Source organism: Bos indicus, chromosome 3 (genome assembly GCF_029378745.1).
Source record: "Bos indicus isolate NIAB-ARS_2022 breed Sahiwal x Tharparkar chromosome 3, NIAB-ARS_B.indTharparkar_mat_pri_1.0, whole genome shotgun sequence".
Classification (NCBI taxonomy): domain Eukaryota; kingdom Metazoa; phylum Chordata; class Mammalia; order Artiodactyla; family Bovidae; genus Bos; species Bos indicus.
In genome coordinates, this window is record NC_091762.1 from 112735295 (window position 1) to 112761776 (window position 26482).

A 26482-nucleotide genomic window follows, 5' to 3' on the forward strand; every position below is an offset into this window, starting at 1 on the left:
TATCCTTGGTTTTGTATAAGCCACTGTAAAGGAAGGAGGATGTGAGGGTGGGCCTTCTAGGGTAAGGGGGTGGCATGAGCCTGAACCACAGAAGAAGGAGAATGCAATAGAGAGTTGAAAGTTATCATTTGGCTTTGAGTTTGGAGGTGAAACAGTGAAAGGTTAAGTTGAGAAGGTATAGATTGTCAGATTGATGGAAACCTGAAAATACGAGGAGTTTTGACCATACACACAGGGTTTAGAAAGATTGATCTTGTTGGATGTAATCAGAGGCCGAGTCAGGGGAGCAGATTAGACATTTTATTGTAGTAATCCAGACATGGGTTAACAAAAGTTCGGCTATAATGAAAGAATGCAGGTGGAATCTTGAAGGGAAATTGACCAAATTTCAGGCCAAATGATTACATATGAGGGACAGAGAAGAGGAGGGAGTTTCAGATGATTCTAGGCTTTTGAGCCTGACTGACTAGTGAACTGAAAACAGTGGTGTGTTAGTCACCCAGTTGTATCCAGCTCTTTGCGACCCCATGGACTGTAGTCTGCCAGGCTCCTCTGTCCATGGTATTCTCCAGGTAAGAATATTGCTGTGGGTTGTCATGCCCTCGTCCAGGGGGTCTTCCTCACCCAGGGATCAAACCTGTGTCTTGGTCTCCTGCATTGGCAGGAGGGTTCTTTACCACCTGTGCCACCTGGAAAGCCCCAAAACAGTGATACCTTGATCAGTTGTTGATTAGATATCCAAGAGGAGCAGGCTGCTGGAAATGCCACAGAGGTCATGGGAGAAAAAAAATCTGTAATTCACAGCAGGGGTGGAATTTGTGGGAGAATCTTCATTGCTCTTGCTGTAATAACACCCTCACTTCTTGTATCTGCTATATCAAGGTGAAAATGAAAATGTTAGTTGTGTCCACCTCTTTGTGACTCCATGGACTGTAGCCCACCAGGCTCCTCTGTCCTTGGAATGCTTCGGGTGAGAATACTCAAGTGGGTAGCCATTTCCTTCTCCAGGGATCTTCCTGACCCAGGGGTCGAACCCGGACCTCCCCCATTGCAGGCAGATTCTTTACTGTCTGAGCCCCTATTTTAAATTCCCCATAATTTAGTTGGCAGAGTTCTACCTGAAGCACTAGTGGAGAGGACCATTGTAAATAAGATTCCAAACAATATCTAAACAGAATTTATAGTTAAAGGATCCGTGGGTACACTGAGGGAAGTTAGGAGATAAACTTGGGGAACGGTGACTAAATTGGAAAGGAGTAAAGATGGGGGAATGTATCTGTAAAGGGCTGGTCGTGGAGGACAAGGAAGGAAATAGTTTCAAGAATAAGACTATCTAAAGAGGCAGAAGAGCATGGTGGGGGCACAGCCTACAGAGTCTGGTTCAGGACCCAATTTGCTATAAAAATCAGCTGTTTTCTAAAGATCACAAGTCTCCTGGGGGTTTGAGTTGACAACATGTAGCTTAGTGGGATTTAAATGGTGGCAAAGCTTATACTCATTTTGATACTTCACTGCATGCTTAGAAATGGCAGTTGAGAAATAAGTCCCACTTTCCATTCCAAATAATTTATAATTCAGAGACATTGTGTCAGACAATCCAGTACATAGAAATAAATCTATTAGAACTGGGCTCATTTAATTTGACTTGGAAGGAGCAGTCTGGGGTGGGGAATTCAGAATTAGAAGCTATAGTACCTTAAATTAGATTTCTTCAGCAGTCATAACTTTTAGATTTCCTGCTTTAATTCATAAAGGAGAATGAGCAGAACACTATTCTAAGTAATGTAGGTCTCTTTAGTTGATAATTGAATTGTTTGGATTACTGTCTTAGGTTCATAAGAGTTCTCCAGAAAACTACCATAGGGCATAATCTTATGGAAACCTGTGTTATAAAGGTAGTGAGGCTCCCAGCTCAAGGCATTAAAGAAACTTCTGAGCTTTCAGTGTTTCTGCTGTATGGTATTTTGACTCTTCCTGAAAGTTTGTAGGTGGAATGAATGACTGAGGATAGGGAAAGGATGTCCTTGGTTGATGTTCTTCAGGTGTTTCGTGAATCCAGGGCTTCTGTAACTCAAGACCATTGCCTGTACAGCACAGCCTCTATGTGGTAATGACAGTCCTGGAGTTTGTATTTCCAGGACCTGTGTAGCCTTGTGGTAGTAATTTAAAGGGTAAAAGCGTATTAAATCTCTTAAGAATGATTTTAGTATTTTCACAAATATCCTGCTGTACTGCTTTCTCAATTTGGAACCAGTCTGTTGTTCCATGTCCAGTTCTGACTGTTGCTTCATGTCCAGTTCTAACTGTTGCTTCATGCCCTTCATACGGGTTTCTCAGGAGGCAGGTAAAGTGGTCTGGTATTTCTGTCTAAGAATTTTCCACAGTTTGTTGTGATCCACACAGTCAAAGGCTTTTGTGTAGTCAGTGAAGCAGAAGTACATGTTTTTCTGGAATTGCCTTGCTTTCTGTGTGATCCACTGGTTGTTGGCAATTTGTTCTCTGGTTGCTCTGCCTTTTGTAAGGAGGACACTTGGCTTAATTTACAGTGGTACCTTACCGGATGTCTGGTCATTATCACTCCCTTGACAAGTGATTTCAGTAGGGGTATACCATAATTTAATTGAGTCTAGTATTCATCACTTGTGAGATTCTTCATTTATGTATTACTAAGAAGGAAATCATACTGCAGAGTAAACTGATGGCATACTTCTTTAATTAGAATTTTTATTTTACAGTTTAAAAAAAATTCTTTTCAACTTACTTAGCAAATAAGTTTAACATTTTCATCAGGCAGTATATACTTTGTACATATGTTAAAAGGAAAATAGACGGAAAATCAATTGTGAGGTATACTTCAGCTTCTAATTAGATATTCTTCAGCTTCTGCACATTATATGACTTTTATAAATTATGCAGAACTTAGAATTGTAGAAGTCTCCTTCCTCCTCACTCTCCCCACCTTTGTAGTGTCAGGTAACATTAAGGGTATTGGTGATGAAACATTTCTTAAGAGAGTGCTCCGTTATTCTTTCGTCATTTTGAAATGCAGCGATTTGGTGCTTGTGTAGTTCTTAAAAGCGTTCTAAGCTGTTTAATTTTTTCCCCTTAAATATTAATACTTCAGGGCTGCTGCGTGTGGCCTTGTGGATTGTGCAGTGTCAAGTCTAACTAACGAACCACAAGCTTATCTTTTTTATGTGTTTTTTTTCCCTTTCTCAAGTTCTGTAAAACAGTTGCAGTCATTCCTCCAGTGATGGAGAGTTACTTCACTACTATCCCATGGCTTTATTTGCTTTCTTTTTTGATACACAACATGTTTCAATTTAGAATTACAGCATAATCTTCTTGAAGGCATTGTAAACAGCCCTTAAAATCAGCTATTAGGAACAACACAATTGAGAAGATGACAATAATGAGCAGCTCTGACCAGGTTTTATCGTTGTGCACACAATGACAACTGTGATACAACTTCCATTGTGGGCCAGTAGCAGTTGTAGCATGGCGCTCATTAAGGTGCATTCCAGTTTCAGAGAGTTTAAAGTAAAAGCCGTATGCCTTATGTTGTTTTGGAATCATCAGTTGCTTGTGAGGTGGTGAGAGCACTAAGTTGATCTCATTTGAGTCTGATGTGCACGCTTATCTGACCAGGGAGAGGTTATCAGGGTCAAGTAAGAATACGGAACTCTCCCTGGAACCCACGTGGTTGGCATTTGTTGTTGTTCATTTGCTAAGTCTTGTCCGACTCTTTGTGATCTCACGGACTGCAGTATGCCAGGCTTCCCTGTCCTTTGCTGTCTCCTGGAGTTTGCTTAGAGTCATGTCCATTGAGTCCATGATGCCATCCAACCATCAGAAATACCTTCCAGGAAGAGGGCAGATAAATAGTTGAATATGGATGTTAGCACATTTTTACTTTGCCCTTTCTGTGTTTTAGATCAGTATGTAGTTTATTGGTTTTAGATCTTTTAAAGAACAATCAGGGTGATGTGATAAATCTTGCAGATATTTATCATATGTTTACAATATTTATAGTATTTTCTGTTTTCTAAACTCATATTCTTTTTTTCAGCTTTATTGAGATGTGATTGACATAACATTGTCTTGGTTTAAGGTGTTCATGTGTTGATTTGATTAATTTTTCAGTGTATATTGCAAAATGATTATCACCATAGCATACATCTCCTTCCTATCACATAATTACCTTTTCTTATATTTTGTGTGTGTGAGAATATTTAGGGTCTACTCTTAGCAACTTCCATATGTATACTACAGTATTATTAGCTGTAATCACCATGCTGTACCTTGGATCCCCAGAACTTGTTAATCTTAAAGCTGTAGTTTTTACCTTTGACCAGTTTCTTACCATGTCTCCCACCCTTCAGTCCCTGGTAACCACCACTTTACTGTGAGTTTGGCTTGTTAAAGATTCCACATATAAGTAATATACAGTATTTGTCCTTCCTGTCTGACATTTCACCTTAAGTTCTGATATCTTAAAATTGCTCTTGAAAGATGACTCGTGGAATTGATTAGTGGATTATTTTCACTTAATGGTCCAAGATAATTTTTTAAAGAATCACCAGAGTGTAAAGTGCTAAGGAAACAGTGGGGAGAGTTGTGGCAAAAGCTGTGAGATAGATAAGGAGAGGTCTTTAAGAATCTTTGATGTACTTCATGGTGATGGGTGAGCCATTCCAAGCGAGTAATACAAATTATTAATAAAATGTAAATCTGTTACCCCTCATTCCTTCCCCACTGCCTAAAGCTGAAAAAGGAGAAATCCTTCGTTTGGTCTCCAGGGCCCTGCATGGTCTACTACCACCTGTCTGACCAGCGTCTCTTATACCCTGCCTCCTTTTCCTGTGTAAACATAAAAAGATGGTGGATTAGAATTAAGGGTTGGTTTATTCATTTTACTTTGCCTGCTGTATTATAAATAGGCATTAAAAAAACCTCATTCTGGTGACTGGTTGAGAGGAGCATAAGCAAAACACGCTCCCTAGCTGTACTTTCTGGCCTGGAATTCTGATTCAGTCTTGACCAACTGTATGGAGATGTTTTCTCTTGAACAGGTTTCTCTGCATATAAAAATCTGTTGTAAACATACGGAAAAGAATGGCAGCGGAAACGCAGACACTGAACTTTGGGCCTGAATGGTGAGTTTTCAAAACCTCATCCTGTTCAGAGTTGCATGACTAGTTCCTTAGTAAGGTATTTGTGCAGGTGTTGGGGGCTTATAAAATGTGCATGTTTTAGAGACTTTATGTGCCTAGTTGAAAACAATATAGCCAGTCAGGAATAATTTATATTTGGTTAGTGACTGCATTTGTCCTTTATTAAAAAAGTCTTCCTGTTCTGGTTGTGTAATGATAATGAATTTAAAACTCTTCATAGTCCTAGCAAATTATTTACTTTGTGTTTGAATCCTTATGTAGGTGCGAGTATAATTTTATATAATTGTAACATTTTAATATTTATATGTTTTCTGCTACAGTGTTTTGTGAGTGCTATTCATATTTATTTGGAAAAAATAGTTTTTATTGAATTATTGTTTGAGTTTTATTTTATTGATGGGCTACATAGGTGATCCAGAATTATACTGGCTATAGCCCATCTAGAATCAGGTTAGCATTTGCCGTAATATCAATTAATCAACCTTTGAGTCTCTTACAGATGTGTTTGGACCCTGAATATGGAATTCTCATGGGATTTTGAGATCCATCACATTGTAGTGTGACTCTTTCCCCCTCTTCTTCCTTTCCCCCCAAAGTTGGTGATTGAAGATCCTCGTCAGTGGCGTGAATAATGATAGTTGCTTTTCCCATTCAGACCTTGAATCAGAGGCAGTATATAAAGTAGATGATCGGAATAGTGTCGTAAATGTCCTTGAGTGTTTCGGTGGTGGTGCTTTGATAAATGTTCCAGACTTCCTGTAGTACTCCCTATTTGAAGATTATTAACTTACATTATTATATACATTTCTTTTTATATGTAATTCCTTAATTTTCTTGGTCCTTGTAGCTAGCATTTGGAGACTGAGGAGAAATCATTCGAAGTTTTAAGAACCAATGCAAGTTATATGCTTTGAGAGTTTATTTTGAAATTGTTGACCTAAATCACCTGTTCTAGTTCTTATTTTATATTTTAAAAATAACTTTATTACCAAATCAAATCAATATATACTTCTAGAAAAATTAGAAATTATAAGTAATCCACAAGAAGATATAATTACCTTAATTTCACTGTCCATAGTAACCACTGTAATAGGTTGGTATATCATTCTAGGTAGCTTTATGTATGCTCATTTGTGTAAATGTACATTTATTTTCATAAAAATGGGATCATACTGTACATTCAGTTTTGTAACCTGTCTAAAAAAAACATCAAAAGTATCTTTTTTATCAATAAATATTTTCTGTTACCTTAAATAGTTGCACTGTATGGATGTACCATCATTTATTTAATTAGTCTTCCAGATGTAACAAATATAGGCTGTTCTCAGTTTTTCATCATTATAAAAATTTTTTTGGTGAATATTCTTGTAGCTAAAACCTTATTCACGTCTTAGCAGGTGGCTTTAAATCATACAGCTCAATGTGTAAGCCATTTTGTGTGCAGGGTTTTGCCTTCATTTGTAACTGCTGCTTTTTTGCACTTACACACTCACATGTCTTTTCTTTGTGAAAACATGGTTAAAATCATCAGCTAATTTAAGGAAGTTTTTTTTTTTTTTTTCTTTCGTCTAAGTCTCTCTCTGTTAAGAGTTAAGAGAGAGAGACAGTACCAGTAAAAGAACCACTCCTGCTGACGCTCTCTGTAGAGTCATTACACATTTAACATGATGCTAAATGGGTTGACAAACTATGGCCATGGGACTGTAAAGTTTTGTTGAAACACAGCCACACTCATTTGTTTCCATATTATCTGGCTGCTTTTCCACTGTCCATGGCATTCTCCAGGCAAGAAAACTGGATCCCCTCCTCCAGGGGATCTCCACCCCCCGCCCCACCCCCCCACCGCCCCCCCCAGACCCAGGGATTGAACTGGAGTCTCGTGCATTGTGGGCAGATTCCTTACCATTTGAGCCACCAGGGAAACTCCATATATGTACATAATATATCTGATATATTAAGTTACTTAAGTAACTCAGGTAACCCTGATCTAGACAGCTGCAGTATGAATAGAGACTGCTGCTGTGTTTTTTCTGCATGTACCATTGCATTCATTGTGAAACTTGAGGTAAGGAACTATGTCCAGAATAACTTTGAGAATCATAGTTTAGGAGGATTACACTGAATCAGTGTGTAACTCTGAAACATACAGAAACATTTAGTGATACTGTATTCTTTTTACTAACATTTTTATCATGATGTAAAACATGATGTTTGGTAAGAGTTGTGTGAAATGAAGAGATTGATTTGACAGTAGGGAAGATGAGAGAGCAAAGAAAATTGTGGTAGGGACAGACCTGGGTGACCGTAAGCATGGGCTTTTTAAGCTGGTAGAAAAGATGGAATAGAATCTTTAGGTCTTAATCTGGTAGAATCATTAGGTCTTAGCTTAGCTTATATTTAGGATAAAGAAATGTATTCCATAATTACTGAAGCAATTTTAAGAAGAGTGTGATAGATTTAATGGAGGCAGTTTTAAAAAGAGTGTGATATACTTAATGGAGTAGTAAATCATTTTTATATATAAAACGAGTCATTTTAACTTCAAATGTTACCATCTTAGAGGTTTTCTGACCAATTCCCCCCATTTCCTACCTCCTTTCCCTGTTTAATTTTTTCTTCACAGTCTATATAAAAATATAACATGCCAAATATTTTACTGATTTTCTTTATTATTTATATGCCATTGTTTGGCCCCCACTAGACTGTGCGCTCCTTTGAGGGCAAGTACTTTGGTCTTGATTTTTGTACACTTTGTTCATTGCTGTAACGTCAGTGCCTGGCACATAGTAGATACTCAATAAATATTTATTAAATGCATGAGTGAAGTGTTGGAAAGTAAAGTCATTTTTAATATTTTGCTATTGTTAATATGTATACACATCCTTTAATAGTTCTGTTTGTGTTACTGTTGATTTCATTTGGAATAATATCTTGGAAGTGGAATTTTTAAATCAGAAGTTTATTTTTTAAGGCTTTGGATGATATATGGACAGACTGACCACAAGAAGGATTGTATGAATTTAATTCCCATCTGTTGCCTGTTTATTTCACTGTCGACAAAACACAGAGTACTACCTTAAAGAAAAAAAAACTTTTTTAGTTCTAAATCTGGTAGGTTTCTTCTTTTTAAAGAATTTTTTGTTAGTCCTAGTAATAAGATAATTCACACTCACTCCAGAAAACCTTGGAGGAAGCAATAGTACGAAAGGAAAAATGGAAGATCTCAATTACCCTTTTAATTCTGCCACCCAAAGAATTGTTGTTAATGTTTTGGTTTGTATCCTTCTGTTCTTTTTTCTTCGCAAATGATTGTGTACTTTAAGACATTTTAAAGGAGGAAAACAAATTCATTATAACCTGCTTTATTTTGGTATTTTCATTTTTTTATTTTGAGCATCCAAAATCTATTCAGATAAATTGGATAATAAAGGAATTAATCATAGGGGAACGAAACAATTGCGGACAATTAGCTGGCTTTATGGAGAAGGAGCCAAGGAACTGGTTTGGGGTTTCTTCTGTCTCATCTCCATGGCCTTAAGGAAACTTACCCAGGTCTTCCCTTGCAAAGAATGAGGTACTTTTGTTTTTCCCAAAGCACTTTGTTCAGACCTGTGTTAAAGTAGTTATGACCTCGTACTGTGTCTGTTTATATCTGTTTACTCAAAAAAGAGCTACTTCCATTAAGAAAAGCACTGTATTTCTCAATTTTGGTAAGTCCATTGTTTAGCTAGTGTGGGCACTTAGTAAATGTTGAATGATTCAGGTCTTATGGTGGGGGGCATGGGGCAAGAGAATTCAAAGCTGAGATTTCTAGATTACTGTTCATGATCTTTGTGGAGTTGTGAGGGAAATGAGAGACGTTCTGGAGGATGGAATGCATTAATAGTCCCAGTTTTCAAAAAGAGTAAAAAGATAACTGCCATCTGAAGGAATTTGTTGTTATCCTAGGCTGTATTTTAAAAGAGAACATTGAGTTGTTTAGAAAACATTTTATCAAGGGCCTCATGTTTTACATCTTGGGTTAGGTAAGGAGATAAGGAGGCAGCAAGGATAAGGAACATGAAAAAATGAAAGTCGCTCAGTCGTGTCCGACTCTTTGCGACCCCATGGACTGTAGACTGCCAGACTCCTCTGTCCGTGGATTTCTCCAGGCTAGAATACTGAAGTGGGTAGCCACTTCCTTCTCTAGGGGACCTTCCCAATTGAGGGATCGAACCCAGGTCTCCTGCATTGCAGGCGGATTCTTTACCATCTGAGCCACCAGGGAAGCCAAAGGACATGGTACCTACTTTTGAATTATTTATTTAGTGGAGAAGCTGACACTAAGTAATTTCGCTGTCAGTGTTATAAGAGGGGGAAGTTCCCCAGAGGGTGTAAAGGCAACCCACTCCAGTATTCTTGCCTGGAGAATCCCATGGACAGAGGAGTCTGGCAGGCTATGGTCTATAGGGTTGCAGAGTCTGACAGGACTGAAGCGACTTAGCATGCATACATGCAGGTTGTAAAGGGAGTATAATGGTTATACAGGATATTCAGCTGCTCATTTGATCCCTGCAGGCTTCTCATCCTTTATAGTTTTCCAAAACTGAGCTCATGAATTTTGTCCTTTTAAATTTCCTCTTTTATTTCATCTTAACATCACAGTGTGCCCGTTAGCTCAAGCCAGACATCTTGGAGTTATGCAGGTCATTTTCTTTTATTTCTGTATCCCTGTGTCTAGTCCATCACAATGCTGTGTCAACTCTACCTCCAAAATACCTCTTGAACCTATTCATTTCTCTCTATCTTCGTTGCCTCCAGCCTAGTGTAAGCCACCGTCATCTCCTGATATAAACTAAAGGACAGGCCTTCTAGTGTTTCCTGGCTCCTTTTCTTCTGATTGCTGTCCCCACTGCAGCCAGAGTAATCTTAAAATGTAAATTTGATCAAATTGTCTCCAAAATCTTTCACTAGTTCTCCATTTGTATGACTGTTTATTAGGTTTTCCTTCCACTAGCCAGTTAGTTCTGTGAACATTCGTGGGTACTTGTGTGTAGCCAAACACCCAGGATCTAGATCTCTTTCCTTTCCCTCCTACGGCCCTCTTTCCAACCCCCTGCTGCTGCTGCTGCTAAGTCGCTTCAGTCATGTCCGACTCTGTGCAACCCCATAGACAGCAGCCCACCAGGCTCCGCCATCCCTGGGATTCTCCAGGCAAAAACACTGGAGTGGGTTGCCATTTCCTTCTCCAATGCATGAAAGTGAAAAGTGAAAGTGAAGTTGCTCAGTCGTGTCCGACTCTTCTCGACCCCATGGACTGCACCCTACCAGGCTCCTCTGTCCATGGGATTCTCCAGGCAAGAGTACTGGAGTGGGGTGCCATTGCCTTCTCCGTTCCAACCCCCTACCCTACTCCTGTTTCTCATCTTTTCCTTTCTTCCTTTCCACTTAACCTCTCTACTTCCAGGCAGTTCCCCTGGCGTCCCAGGTGAAAACAATTAGAAAAAATATTCCAGACATCAGAAAGCCTAAGCCTGGGTGAAGACGAGTGGACAGGGAACCATAGGTTTCAGAGGGAAATTCCAAGACATTTTGCCTTGGCTATGTTATGAAGTGTGGGCGAGAAGAACTTGCAGGTAGCCTTTCTATGTTACGAAGTTTTTTATTTTACCTGATCATTGTGTGCCAATGAATTGTTAATCAGGGAGCATTTTATTCAAATTTGCTTTTGAAAGAGGTAACTGGTAGTAGCGTGGAGGATGGACTTTGACTGGTTAAATTATTTAGGGTGCTGTTGCAGCAGTTGAGGTAATAAGTGTGAACAATAGAAGGTTACTTGGCCAGAGGATGGTTTGAGAGATTTAGGATTTAAAACTGATTGTTTAGTTGCTAAGTCATGTCTGACTCTCTTGTGGCTCCATCACCTGTAGCCAGCCAGGCTCCTCTGTCCATGGGATTTCCCAGGCAAGAATACTGAAGTGGGTTGCCATTTCCTTCTCCACGGGATCTTCCTGACCCAGGAATTGAACCCATGTTTCCTACATTAGCAGGTGTTTTCTTTACCACTGAGCCACAGGGAAGCCCTTAAAACCTGGTAGGATGTGAAAGCATTCGCTCAGTAGATGGTGGTATCCTTACCTGCCTTTGGGAATACCGGTGATGAAGGAGGTTTTGAGGAGTAGGTTTGGGGTCTGTTAGACCTAGAGGGCTGTGAGTGGTTGAATAAGAAAGCCTTACTCTGTCGGGGAGAGTTCACACCTGGAACTGAGTCATGAGCTTACACAGAAGTGCTTTTAGGTTTGTACATCTTCACACAACTACATGGACATTCTGAATTACTTTTGTAAGCTGAAGTTTGGGTTTGAACAACAGTTAACAAGAGAGGACTGTGGGTGTCGGGGAGGGGTGGTTTTGGAAGGCCCAGCTGCTCTCAGTGACTACTAGTACTCCTGGGAGTAGCACTGGGCCTCCTGTGTTAAACAGATCTCCCTGTGGCCAGGAAGGTGAAGATGATCAGGAGAGGGAGACTTCACTTGGGCCTACTGTTGAGGTGGTTGAACTTTTCTAGAGCAGTGGAGTAGTGGGGAGAAGCCACGTTACGCTGGGTTTTGAAGTGGTTGGGAAGTGAGGCAGTGAAGACGTCTCTGAGATGAAGAGGAAGATGACTAGTGCTGCATTGCCAGAGAGGGATGCTACGTTAGAGGACTTTTAAACAAATCACTGTTAGATATATTGAGAGATGAGTGGAATGCTGATAGGGAAGGATTGAGTTTCTAGAAGAGAGGGCTATATGGAGCACGATTCTAGAGGAGGTAAAGGTCACTGGTGGGTTTTTAGGGAAGGATGTTATCTAGATATGTTTCAGCTTTTCCAGATATCTGTGGGTGAAGGAGGACTTGGGACAGGATTTGTTGATTACTAAGTGGAGCACAGCCATTCTCCTGGTTCAGGCTACCATCTTCTCTCAGTTGCATTATGCCTAGCTTGCCTTCACAGTAGCTGGAGGACTCTCCTAAGTATGCATTCCTGGTCATGTTAGTCTTTAGGTCTGGTACCTATAAGAAGTGTTCAGTTCCTAGGCATGGGAAGCCCCTGGGGGTTGTTCAGTCGCCCAGTTGTGTCTGACTCTTTTGCGACCCCATGGACTTAAGAACACCAGGCTTCCCTGTTCTCACTGTTTCCTGGAGTTATCAAACTCATGTCCATTGAGTCAGTGACGCCATCCAACTATCTCATTATCTGGGGATTGTTGGGTGGATTTGAAACCTTGTGAGGAGCAGATGAAGAAATTGGGGGTGTTGGACGGGTGAGCTGGAAAGCCTCGTGAGACATAATAATTGCAGATACTGGGATGATTTTTCCATTAGAAGATGGAAGAGCGCTTAGATGTGCCCTCTAGTGGTAGACACTCCTAGGGAACATATCGACTCAGTATAAGATATTTTAAACTGATTTCTAATTATATAGATGTATATTTAAAAATTAATTTTTGGCAGACTGAACCATGACTATTTTAAAACTTTGAGACCTCACTGTTGGAAAGATTTTGATCTTTTTAGTCATAAAAACCTTGTTTTTGACTCTTGGTTCTGCTGGCTCTGATTGTGGGTAAATGGCTTAACTCCTTGGCTTTGTTTTCCTCATCTGTCATATTGGGGGTGGTTGTGAAACGTATATGAGTATATGCAACATTCCCAGCTTCAGTTTTCAGTGGATAGTAATTCCACTTTTTCAGGGAAGAGCCCAGATGTTCATGATGTGAACCACTGTGCTGGCAGGTCCTTCAGCAGTGGTTGGGTCCTCCTCTGTGGGCATTTTGTTTTCTCACTGACTTGTTTAGCCTGTCTTACAGGGAAAGACTAGAGATCTCTTCAAGAAAATTAGAGATACCAAGGGAACATTTCATGCAAAGATGGGCTCGATAAAGGACAGAATGGTATGGACCTAACAGAAGCAGAAGATATTAAGAGGTGGCAAGAATATACAGAAGAACTGTACAAAAAAGATCTTCACGACCCAGATAATCACGATGGTGTGATCACTGACCTAGAGCCAGACATCCTGGAATGTGAAGTCAAGTGGGCCTTAGAAAGCATCACTACGAACAAAGCTAGTGGAGGTGATGGAATTCCAGTTGAGCTATTCCAAATCCTGAAAGATGATGCTGTGAAAGTGCTGCACTCAATATGCCAGCAAATCTGAAAAGCTCAGCAGTGGCCACAGGACTGGAAAAGGTCAGTTTTCATTCCAATCCCAAAGAAAGGCAATGCCAAAGAATGCTCAAACTACCACACAATTGCACTCATCTCACATGCTAGTAAAGTAATGCTCAAAATTCTCCAAGCCAGGCTTCAGCAATACGTGAACCGTGAACTTCCTGATGTTCAAGCTGGTTTTAGAAAAGGTAGAGGAACAAGAGATAAATTGCCAACAACCACTGGATCATGGAAAAAGCAAGAGAGTTCCAGAAAAACATCTATTTCTGCCTTATTGACTATGCCAAAGCCTTTGACTGTGTGGATCACAATAAACTGTGGAAAATTCTGAAAGAGATGGGAATACCAAACCACCTGACCTGCCTTTTGAGAAATCTGTATGCAGGTCAGGAGGCAACAGTTAGAACTGGACATGGAACAACAGACTGGTTCCAAATAGGAAAAGGAGTATGTCAAGGCTGTCTGTTGCCACCCTGCTTATTTAACTTCTATGCAGAGTACATCATGAGAAACGCTGGACTGGAAGAAACACAAGCTGGAATCAAGATTGCCGGGAGAAATATCAATAACCTCAGATATGCAGATGACACCACCCTTATGGCAGAAAGTGAAGAGGAACTCAAAAGCCTCTTGATGAAAGTGAAAGTGGAGAGTGAAAAAGTTTGCTTAAAGCTCGGCATTCAGAAAACGAAGATCATGGCATCCGGTCCCATCACTTCATGGGAAATAGATGGGGAAACAGTGGAAACAGTGTCAGACTTTATTTTTTTGAGCTCCAGAATCACTGCAGATGGTGACTGCAGCCATGAAATTAAAAGACGCTTACTCCTTGGAAGGAAACTTATGACCAACCTAGATAGCATATTCAAAAGCAGAGACATTACTTTGCCAACAAAGGTCCGTCTAGTCAAGGCTATGGTTTTTCCAGTGGTCGTGCATAGATGTGAGAGTTGGACTGTGAAGAAGGCTGAGTGCTGAAGAATTGATGCTTTTGAACTGTGGTGTTGGAGAAGACTCTTGAGAGTCCCTTGGACTGCAAGGAGATCCAACCAGTCCATCCTAAAGGAGATCAGTCCTTGGTGTTCTTTGGAAGGAATGATGCTAAAGCTGAAGCTCCAATACATTGGCCACCTCATGCGAAGAGTTGACTCATTGGAAAAGATTCTGATGCTGGGAGAGATTGGGGGCAGGAGGAGAAGGGGACGACAGAGGATGAGATGGCTGGATGGCATCACCAACTCGATGGATGTGAGTCTGAGTGAACTCCGGGAGTTGGTGATGGACAGGGAGGCCTGGCGTGCTGCGATTCATGGGGTTGTGAAGAGTCGGACACGACTGAGTGACTGAACTGAACTGATAGGCATTGGACTCGATCACCTCTAAGTCCGTGAGTAATTGGAAAGAAAACAAAAAACCAACCCAATAACAATGAACACTTTGAGCACCCAGATGGTAGTCTTAATCTGTTTATTACCAAAGAGAATCAGGCTCCCTGGTGAAATGGTTATTCCACATCTGAGGCAAGAAATAAGCTGATTTTGGAACATTTGACATACCAGATAGAAATGAAGCTCTCAAAGACTACTAGGGTTGGGTCAGAAGGACTTGGGAGCTAACCTGAAGCCTCTTCCACTAGGCAGAGTTGAGAGAGTTTGAGTATTGTTAAGAATAATTGCAGTGAAATGAAATATATTAATGAAAATAATTTTACTGTTGGAGGATTGTTAGTGAACCAAGTCATTATTATGAAAACTAATAAATGGAAGAAGGAAAGCTGTTTCTTTTCTTATATGAGATATATTCTATTAGGTACTACCAGATAGTGTAAGAGGAAAGTTTCTCTTTGTAGAACCTCTACCTAGTAAATAAAGAAGAAATGATAGAATAAAGTCAGTCTGTAACCTTAGTGAATTAGGGGATCTAAGCTTCGCTCTTGAAGAACTGCTTAGCCTTGCAAAACCAACCAGGCAGCCTGTGCCTCCTGGTGGAGTAACATACCACCACATGGATGTAGTCTTGCCAAGTCTACATCCAGTCACCTGTTTACATGAAATGCAGAGAACAGAGAAATGTATTAAACTATATCACAGGGATAAAGTTAGCAAAATTCAGACTTAAAAATCCTTATCTTTTAGAGATAACATTTTGAAATATTTGCAGATGAAATGATTGCTATTGCTAAGTCACTTCAGTCGTGTCCAACTCTGTGTGACCCCATAGATGGCAGCCCACCAGGCTTCCCTGTCCCTGGGATTCTCCAGGCAAGAACACTGGAGTGGGTTGCCATTTCCTTTTCCAATGCGTGAAAGTGAAGGCGCTCAGTCGTGTCTGACCCTCAGCGACCCCATGGACTGCAGCCTACCAGGCTCCTCCATCCATGGGATTTTCCAGGCAAGAGTACTGGAGTGGGGTGCCATTGCCTTCTCCAGATGAAATGATAACTTGTCGTAAAAGAATTGTCTCCAAACTTGAAAATAATTTCCTTTAAAAATTTTGAAAGCAAAAGAGTTCCTTCAGAATAATATTAAAGGAGGGTTAGATGGGGCTGTAGAAGGAGTGGGATGGCCTGGGGACTGGGTTGGTGGGTACAGGAGAGTTTCTTGTTGATCCTTTTATATATGTTCAAAATTGTCTGTAATAAAACTTTAAAAAATAAGTAAAAAGAAATAAAACTTTATTAGTCTTACTGTACTAATGCATACTCTTTTTTTTCCCCCTTGTATTGCTTTCTACATGTAAACACATTCTGTGTATTTGCTAGGTACCTGCTACTTTTTCTGCCGTTCGTGAATAATGTGCAAGTATTTATTCTACTTGACCTTCATACTTTTTAATGTACAAGTTGTAGACTGCCCCCCCCCCTTTTTTTTTGTCAATACAGCTTAGCAATTTGGGGATATATTTCAGTGCTTCTGTTGAATTTTCTTTGGGCTAAACTACTGACTTGGAGTACCTTGGTCCCTTTTACCCTTGTTATCTATTACTTCATAGAACTTTGGGCTACTCCTGATGGTTTCCCTAGAGGGAAACTTGACATTTTTTGCTGAGATTCACTCCTTTTTAAAATAATAACATCTTAAAAATTAACTCGTTCCCCTTTTCCCAGTTTTCTTCCTTCGAGGTAATTTCTGTTATCAGCTTGAAGTATATTTTTACCTTTCTTTTTTTCCTTAGCAGTAAATATGGCTTTTTTTTTTTTTTTCTCCTTGTACTTCACCTTTTTTTCCCCACTGTATTTTCAAATTCTCTACACTGACCATTAATTTCTTTTATTAAAAGTGAATTATGAAATGTTGTGGGCATATTTAAAAGTGTCTTTTTTACAGGTGTCTGTATTTTGCATTTTCTCTTGGGGAGCAAAAATATTTTTTAAAATATTTTGTTAAATATTAGAAAATCATTCTTTGAAGTCACTGTTTTGGTTTTTAACTCCACAAGTGCTACTTGAGAATTTGCGTCGCTTTATATCCTTGCCAATAGCTGGTATTGTTAGAGTTATTCATTTTTATTAATCCAGTGTATGTAAGGTGATGTCTCACTTTTGTTTTAATTATGTTACTTTTATAGTTTGGAAAAAGGTGTCTCCTTCTCACTCCCTAAACTTCTCAGGGATATGGCACAATACTTCTTAAGGAAGTTATCTACTTATTTGTCAATAAACTCAATGAACTATTTTCTTAGTGAGCTATTACAACAGATTGCATTAGAGCTAAAATCTTGGATACCTTGAGATAATGGCTTTTCCTTTCTGTTCTTTTGAAGAACTAAAATGAAGATATTACATTATGTGGAAATAAAAAGTCCTTACTGCCAGCTCATTTGACACTTTGTTTTTCTATTCTGTTTACTGTTTTAGGCTCCGAGCTCTGTCCAGCGGTGGGAGTATTACATCCCCCCCTCTTTCGCCAGCATTGCCGAAGTATAAGTTAGCAGACTATCGTTACGGGCGAGAAGAAATGTTAGCACTTTTCCTTAAAGACAATAAGGTAAGAACATAGGAAAGAGCTGAAAATTGCAAATGCGATTTCTGGGTATGTACAGTTACGTGTTGATACATGAAATAGCTATGGTTCTTCTCTTTTCTTCCTGTGTTGAAACCTGCATTAGTTCACAGAGGCTCTTCTAAATGATGCACACTTTATGCTTTAGAGAAAACCTAAGATTTCATCACAGAAGTAGAAAGCTTCATGGAAGCAGCAGAGTGGTCAGGACTTAATGCTTTGTCTAACTGATTTCCTCATAACCTTTATTTTTATCAAATTGTGATGGCTGAGAAAGTTTTCTCTTCTCTTTATTGCATCTGTCATTCTTTCCAGTTAGATGTTAGGAGCCAGAAGGGCAGATGCTTCTCTTGTTCTTTGCTTTTGAGTTAAATGTAAAATTTTTAGTGGGGAGAAAATCTTAAAATATAGTACCTCATTTGTGTTACTTATAAATGATCAAAACTCACAGTATAAAGTACACTTCTGTTATGTAACTAGTGAGGAATAACATTTTCTACTTAAGTGTACTTTGCTTTTAAGTTTATTAATGGATTAAGGATCAAACTTTAATGATTGTTGCTAAGAACAGATACAGTTGCTTGTAAAATTCTCCTTACCGTCTGTGGTTTGAGTTAAATGTGCACTCTGGAGTATCAGGGTCAGTGTTATATATCAAATCTGAGCGTGGTAGTCTAATGGGAGGATGGGGTGAGTGGGCTTTTAAAAAATGTTTGACCCTGTCAGAATATTAATTGTGACTGAATAAGCTTTTAATCCATATCTTTGATAATCAGCAGCAGATAAACCAAACAGTATTTTCTTGTTTTGGCTTCTTTAGAATTGCAGGGAGAGCATTAATCTCATGGTCATGTGTTTGGTCAAACAGATCCCTTCAGACCTTCTGGATAAAGAATTTCTGCCTATCCTACAGGAGGAGCCCCTGCTGCCACTGGCTCTTGTGCCCTTCACGGAAGAAGAACAGGTGTGTGCGTAGCGTTGAGCCTCAGGTCCCACTCTTGTTTGTTCCCACTGAGGCATGAAAATAGGAAGTTCCTCCTTAGGCTCTAAGGAGTGTCCTCCTTCCCCAGGTCTGCTTCCTTCTACTCTTCTCGGCATATGGATGCCTCTCTTAGTTGACTAGATTCTGATTTAGATTTGAGGCTGTTGAGTATTATGTAGAGATAAGGATGTGTGTTAGAATAGAGAGAAAAAGGTATTTTTCAGGGGAGAGGGCCTTCTTTTCAGAAACATGTCGTTTTTCCGAAGTAATATGCTAAACCTGAATTCCCACCAGTTTTTACCACTAGAGGAAAATGTAAATAATCAGCTCACAGTGTGCTTAAAACGGTGCTTTTCTGTCACAGATTTTTTAAAATGATAATAGTGAGAAAGTTAGAGTTTTGGGCTGTAAAGTAACAGATTCTGTGTTACAGTGTACAGTGTCCATAGATAAATAATGGAGTTTCTGATTTCAATGAACTATGGTGATTATTGGGCTTCCCTCATAGCTCAGTTGGTAAAGAATCTGCCTGCAATGCAGGAGGCCTAGGTTCAGTCCCTGGGACGGGAAGATCCCCTGGACAAGGAAATAGCAGCCCACTCCAGTATTCTTCCCTGGAGCATCCCATGGACAGAGGAGCCTGGTGGGCTACAATCCATGGGGTCGCAAGAGTTGGACACGACTTAGTGACTAAACTGCCACCACCGTGGTGATTATAGTAAAATGGAGAAAGAAAGAGCTTTGTTGGAATGCCGCTTTAAATGAAGAATCATCATTACTTTTTAAGAAAACTGCTTTATTGAGACCTAAGTTACATGCCATAAAATTAAACATGTTTGTAGTTTTTAGTAGATGCAGAGTTGTGTAACCCATCACCACTGTCTAATTCCAGAACATTTTTCATTCTTTTTTTGTGACAGCTCTGGGTGTTTTCTCTGTACTCTTGCCATGCTGTGCATGGTGAAATCAGTCTATTAAGAGGGAAAAGCCTATTAAAAGAACTTAGTGAAACTTCCCTGGTGGTTCAGAACTGATGGGGAACTAAGATCTCACAAGCCACAAGGCATGGCCAAATAAAAATTAGACTTCTGTTAACCTGTGTTAAGTTTTAAGAAAGGTGTGATATTTATTTGGTGACTTTGAGCATCATACTTCTGTAAGCAGTTTTGTTTCATTTGCGGTTTCTCCTAAATCAGGCTGTGCTGTGTGCTTAGTCACTCAGTCGTGTTCGACTCTTTGCGACCCCATGGACTGTAACCCGCCGAGCTCCTCTGTCCATGGGGATTCTCCAGGCAAGAATACTGGAGTGAGTTGTCATGCCCTCCTCCAGGGGATCTCCCCAACCCAGGATTGAACCCAGGTCTCCCGCTTTGCAGGCAGATTCTTTACCATCTGAGCCACCATGAGAGCCCAAGAATACTGGAGTAGGTATCCTATCCCTTCTCCAGGGGATCTTCCCGACCCTGGAATCTAACTAGGGTCTCCTTCATTGCAGGTGGATTCTTTACCAGCTGAGCTACCAGGGAAGTCCAAAATCAGGCTAATAGTTCCTTCTTTATTCATGAAACCCAGTATCATCTCGGGTCATCAACAAATATTTTCATTGATGAAAAGTTGTTATTGTTATAAAGAATTCATGGGAAAGGAAGGGTCCTGTCTCTAGTAATTGCTGAAAACTTTCTTTTCAAAAATGGTAAATTTCCTTTAAAAAAAATTGGACATCTGTTTATATTTTGGTTTAATTTTTCTCAAAAATATTTTTATTATGAAGCATTTCAAATAGTATAGAGAATATTATTACAAAGACCTGAATATTTTCAACTCATATACATCTAATCTTAAAATAATTTGTGTATATTTTTGTTTTAAGAAACAAAATTTCTCCTTCACCCCAGTTGAGACTGCCTGGGGTGTACCCCTCTCTGCATTTCCAGGGATTGCTATGAATCAGATTACTTTCATCATTCATGTTTTGATATTTTCATTACATATTTGTGTGTCCATATACCTGTAAGCGGAGAAGGCAATGGCACCCCACTCCAGTACTCTTGCCTGGAAAATCCCATGGACGGAGGAGCCTGGTAGGCTGCAGTCCATGGGGTCGCTACGAGTTGGACGTGACTGAGCGATTTCACTTTCACTTTCCACTTTCATGCATTGGAGAAGGAAGTGGCAACCCACTCCAGTGTTCTTGCCTGGAGAATCCCAGGGACAGAGGATCCTGGTGGGCTGCTGTTTATGGGGTCGCACAGTCGGACACAACTGAAGCGACTTAGCAGCAGCAGCAGCATACCTATAAGAGTTTCATTTTATAGGGTTATAAATTTTACATGGACTGTAGCCTGCCAGGCTCCTCAGTTCATGGAATTCTCCAAGCAATGATGCTGGAGTGGGTAGCCATTTCCTTCTCCAGGGGATCTTCCTGACCCAGGTATTGAACCCAGATCTCCAAATTGCAGGCAGATTCTTTACCATCTGAACCACCAGGGAAGCCTATATTGAAGATAGCATACTGTATATTACAGAGGAGGAAATGGCAACCCACTCCAGTATCTTTGCCTGGAGAATCTCATGGACAGAGGAGCCTGTTAGGCTACAGTCCTTGGGGTCACAAAGAGTCGGACACGATTGAAGTGACAGCACCACTGTATAATTATATTCTGCAGATTGTTTTTTCTTTGAGTAATGATTTTTAGATTTCACATTCATACATATGGCATCAGTTCATCTCTGCTTTATAATATTTCATAAGTGAGAAAAATCAATAAAATACTTTTTTTTTGCTGTAAAAGATATTCATATTTGATTATAGAAAATACAGAAAGATATGAAGAGGTAAATCTTTCCTATAAAATTACCATGTAGAAATAATTACTTGTTAACATTTGATATGTTTATTTTTGTGTATCTTCAGTTGTCAAAATACACCGGTAATGCAGACTGAATCCAACAGCGTTTCAAAAGAATTATACACCATGGCTAAGTGGGGTTTATCCCCAGAATTCCAGGGTGGTGCAACATAAAACCAATATAATATACCCAATTAATAGAATGAAAAAAAGAAAAGCACTTGATCACCTCAGTTTCCACAGAAAAAGCACACAATTCAATACCCTTTTGTGAAAGCAAACGTAACAAACTGGGAATGAAAGTGAGCTTAGTTAAGGGCTTTTATGAAAAATCCACAACCAACATCATACTCAGTGATGAAAGACTGAAAGCTTTTCTTCTTGGATTGGGAACAAGGTAGTATATCTGCTTTCACTACTGATATTGAACCCTGTGTTGGAAGTTTTAGCTGAGCTCTTAGGCTAGAAAAGGAAATAAAAAGGATCCAGACTGGAAGGGAAGAAGTAAAATTATCTGTTTGAAGATGACATGATCCTTCATATAGAAAATCCTAAAGAATCCACAGAATAACTGTTAACACCGGTAAGTAAATACAGCACAGTTGTACGCTACAGAATCAGTACACAAAAGTCAGTTGTGTTTCCATTATTGTATACTTAGTCGCTCAGTCGTGTCTGACTCTTTGCAACCCCATGCCCTGTAGCCTGCCAGGCTTCTCTGTCCATGGGAATTCTCCAGGCAAGAATACTGGAGTGGGTCGCCATGCCCTCCTCCAGGGTATCTTCCCAACTCAGATATTGAACCCAGGTTTCCTGCATTGCAGGTGGATTCTTTACTGACTGAGCCACCAGGGAAGCATTTCCATATACTAGCAATGGACAATTTGCAAAGGAAATTAAGAAAATTCTGTTTAGTATCAAAACCAAAATACTTAGGAATAAATTTAAGGAGTATGAAACTTTATACAATAAAAAAAAATGAAACACTATTGAAAGAAATTAAAGAAGATCTGAATAAATGAAAAGGCATTAGCATTTTATTAACCGTTGAAAGACTTAATATTGTTAATGATTTGCTGCCAGTACAATCCCCACCAAAGTCCCAGTGGCTTTTTGGGTAGAAGCTGATCTTAAAATTTATATAGAATTGCAGAGGACCCTAAGTTGTCAAAACACTTTTGCAAAGAAGAAATAGGACCTGTACCTCCAGTTTCAGAACTTAACTGCAAAGCTGCAGTAATCAGAACTGGTTTTAACTTCCCTGGCGGTCCAGTGGTTAAGATTTTGTGCTTCCAATGTAGAGGGTGTGGGTTTGATTCCTGGACTAAGGGAACTAAGATCCTACATCCCTTGTGGGAAAAAAAAAATCCAAAACAAAAAACTGTGGCTTAAGGATAGATGCACATACCAGCTGATTATAAGTGAAAGTTCAGAAATAAAACCAACTCACTCCATACTGCTGGATCACTTTGAAGAAACACTGTATGTGGGTATGTATTACTTTTGTTTCACTGCTGCCATACCTATAGTATTTTACCCTTGCTTTTGCAATGTTCCATGATTTCATTGTTTTTTTCATGAGCAGTAAATCATGTGGAATTCTCCAGGCCAGAATACTGGAGTGGGTAGCCTTTCCCTTCTCCAGGGGAATCTTCCCAACCCAGGGATTGAACCCAGGTCTCCCATATTGCAGGCAGATTCTTTACTAGCTGAGCCAAAGGGAAATCCAAGAATACTGGAGTTAGGTAGCCTATTCCTTCTCCAGCGGATCTTCCCAGCCCAGGAATTGAACTGGGGTCTCCTCCATTGCAGGCAGATTTCTTTACCAACTGAGCTATCAGGGAAGCCCAAATCATATGGTTTAGAAATCAAAATTTATCTCTCCCCCATCCTTTCCACCAGCCGTCTGTCTCTTTTTCTGAAAAGCAGCCTGTATTAGCAGTTTCTTGTGTATTTTTCCAAGTAAATATTGAATATATTTCCCCCTTTTTGTGAAGGTGGTGGTGTATACTAAGCTTTGTTCTATATTTATGTTGTTTTTATTGAAAAATATTCTCTGCACATTTGGAAAAAGTATTCTTTCTTTGTTTTAGTTTGCATTTCTTTCCCCAGTGCAGAGTTTCTCAGATACTTGCATTTATATATCTTGTAATTTTTTGTTCTTTGCCATTTTTGTTGCAGGGGTGGTGCGGATAATAGTCTTTTTCTTGAGCTAGTCCTAAACCTAACCTGTTAAATTTTCTTTTTTTTTTTTTCAGTTCCTTTTTTATTGGAATATAATTGCTTTGCAGTGCTGTGTTAGTTTCTGCCATACAGTGAAGTGAATTAGCTGTATGTGTACATGTATCCGCTCTTGAACCTCCCTCCCACCCCTCATCCACTCATGTACTAGTTCATTTTTATAAATTTAAAATTGCATTGGTTTTAAAAATTGCACTGTATTTTTTAATACAGAAGCCTATTTTATATAGCTCATTATACCAGTTTCAGTCTTTTGTGATTAGTTTTCCAATTGTTTATGAATACTTTTTAATAATTATTTTTTATTTTTCATTAAATGACTGCCTAGATTTTCTTAGAGACGACATGGGTTAGAAAAGCTTTTTAGTAAGTAGGCAGAAGGACTTGGTACTAGTTACTAATGTGATATGCTTTAAGGGCTACACAGATTACTTGATTGAGCAATCAAAAATTATTCAATAAATGCTGCTGAAAACTGTTGGTTTTTTAAAAAGGAATAAAGTTAGATATGCAGTACACCTTCACATGAAAATTAGTTCTAGAATCACTAAAGAAGTAACTCTTGATTTTGTTTTTATAATGGAAAAGTTTATCTTAAGGTGTTAAGATTTGAATGCTGTAATTACCAGGGCTTAATGTAAAGATTGGATTCCCTGGTGACTGAGACAGTAAAGAATCCGCTCACAATGTGGAGACCTGGAGTTTGATCCTTGGGTGGAGAACATCCACTGGTGAAAGAAATGGCAACCCATTCAAGTAATCTTGCCTGGAGAATTCCATGGACAGAGGAGCCTGGCGTACTGCAGCCCATGGGGTCGCAAAGAGTTGCACATGACTGAGCGATTAAGTACAGCACAACACAAAAATGCAAAATTTAGGAATTCTTGACACTTGCTAGCCTTTCTTTTTATAATATATGTTGGAATAGGACAGTACTTAGAGCTGGCAAAAGATTCATTAAGCAAAAGATTCATTAATATTTTGAAATTAACACTTTGGATGGTTACCTGTTCAGGAATTGTTTAGACCTTCCTAGGCTAGAGTTTTGCATATCGATTCACCCTGTTACTCCTATCCAGGAGGTAAATAATTCTAATAACCTAAAATAGCTTCTTGCTATATATCTTGTTTCCTGATGTTACCTGAAGAGGGTATTTTATCTTTAAAAGCAAGTTAATTGAGTGTACGCATTTACTGCCTACACCCTCCCCACCACATATACTCTTAAACATACATGTTCACATATATATGAATGCATGCATGTGTAAAATATAATTACGTAAAAGGTTTTCTTTGAACAAAATTAATGCTTGAATAAGATCTTCTAGTTGCTCTTTGATTGGACATTTCCCTGTATGTCCTTATCGAGTTTGAAAAGCATTCAGTTCAGTTGTTCAGCCATGTCCGACTCTTTTTGACCCCACGGACTGCAGCACGCCAGGCCTCCCTATCCATCACCAACTCCCAGAGTTTACCCAAACTCATATCCTTTGAGTTGGTGATGCCATTCAACCATCTCATCCTCCATCATCCCCTTCTCCTTCTGCCTTCAATCTTTCCCAATGTAAAGGTCTTTTCCAATAAGTTAGTTTTTCTCATCAGGTGGCCAGAGTATTGGAGTTTCAACATCAGTCTTTCCAATGAACACTCAAGACTGATCTCCTTTAGGATGGACTGGTTGGATATCTCTGCAGTCCAAGGGATTCTCAAGAGTCTTCTCCAACACCACAGTTCAAAAGCATCAATTCTTCGGCACTCAGCTTTCTTTATAGTCCAACTCTCACATCCATACATGACCACTGGAAAAACCATAGCCTTGACTAGACACACCTTTGTTGCCAAAGTAATGTTTCTGCTTTTTAATATGCTGTCTAGGTTGGTCATAACTTTCCTTCCAAGGAGCAAGTGTCTTTTAATTTCATGGCTGCAATCACCATCTGCAGTGATTTTGGAGCCCCCCAAAATAAAGTTTGACACTGTTTCCCCATCTGTTTGCCATGAAGTGATGGGACCGGATGCCATGATCTTAGTTTTCTTTATGTTGAGCTTTAAGCCAACTTTTTCACTCTCCTCTTTCACTTTCATCAAGAGGCTCTTTAGTTCTTCACTTTCTGCCATAAGGGTGGTGTCATCTGCATATCTCAGATTATTGATATTTCTCCCGGCAATTTTGATTCCAGCTTGTGCTTCTGCCAGCCCAGCATTTCTCAGAATGTACTCTGCATATAAGTTAAATAAGCAGGGTGACAATATACAGCCTTGACATACTCCTTTTCCTGTTGGAACCAGTCCGTTTTTCCATATCCAGTTCTAACTGTTGCTTCCTGACCTGCATATAGGTTTCTCAAGAGGCAGGTCAGGTGGTCTGGTATCCCATCTCTTTGGGAATTTTCCAACAGTCAGAGGCTTTGGCATAGTCAATAAAGCTCTATATATTACACTTGTAATTTAAGTAACTGCTACCAGATTGGTGTATTTTATTTATTTTACATGAAAGAAAGTCACTTCATGTATACATTTTTAATTAGACGATACATGTGTATACATGCAAAATTCACAAAGCACATACAGTGAAAAACAAGTCTATGAGTGACCTAGGCTTTTTTTTCCTCAGGATTAACTGTTATTTTCATTGTCTTATATTCCCTTTCTAGGGTATTTAATACAATTGCAGCTACTTTGGTGTTTGTTCTTTAAAACACACACACACACAGCTGCTATTTAGTGCAACTGCAGCTACTTTTGTATCTGTTCTTTAAAACATAGGCGCGCACGCCTGCTATGCATACAGTTCTGCACTGTTTTTACCTAAGCATCTATTTGGGAGATAATGACAGATATTTATTTAACTTTTAAGATGTGTCACTGTTCTAACTACTTGTTGCTTAATGTGTTAAGTGCTTACAACAGCCCACGAAGTAGATTCCTTTTCACATTATATGCATGAGGAAAATGAGGCACAGAGTTGAGTAAAGGAGCCACAGTTCACTCTCAGGCAGTTTAGCCTCTTCATGCACTTCACTCCAGCTATGCCTATTAG

General features: G+C 39.4%; 1 protein-coding gene across 6 annotated transcripts in view; it reads left to right on the forward strand.

Annotated features, from left to right (window-relative positions):
* Positions 1–26482, forward strand: part of GIGYF2 (GRB10 interacting GYF protein 2) — a 129361-nt gene that overhangs the window by 20633 nt on the left and 82246 nt on the right. For all 6 annotated transcript variants that reach the window (XR_011565944.1, XM_019957919.2, XM_070786903.1 and 3 more), the window contains 3 exons: positions 5073–5156; positions 17226–17355; positions 18239–18334. Coding sequence is in view for 5 of the 6 variants with exons in the window: in XM_019957919.2 (XP_019813478.2) it covers positions 5116–5156; positions 17226–17355; positions 18239–18334 (267 nt within the window). In the remaining variant the exon portion in view is untranslated. The remainder of the gene's footprint in view (positions 1–5072; positions 5157–17225; positions 17356–18238; positions 18335–26482) is intronic.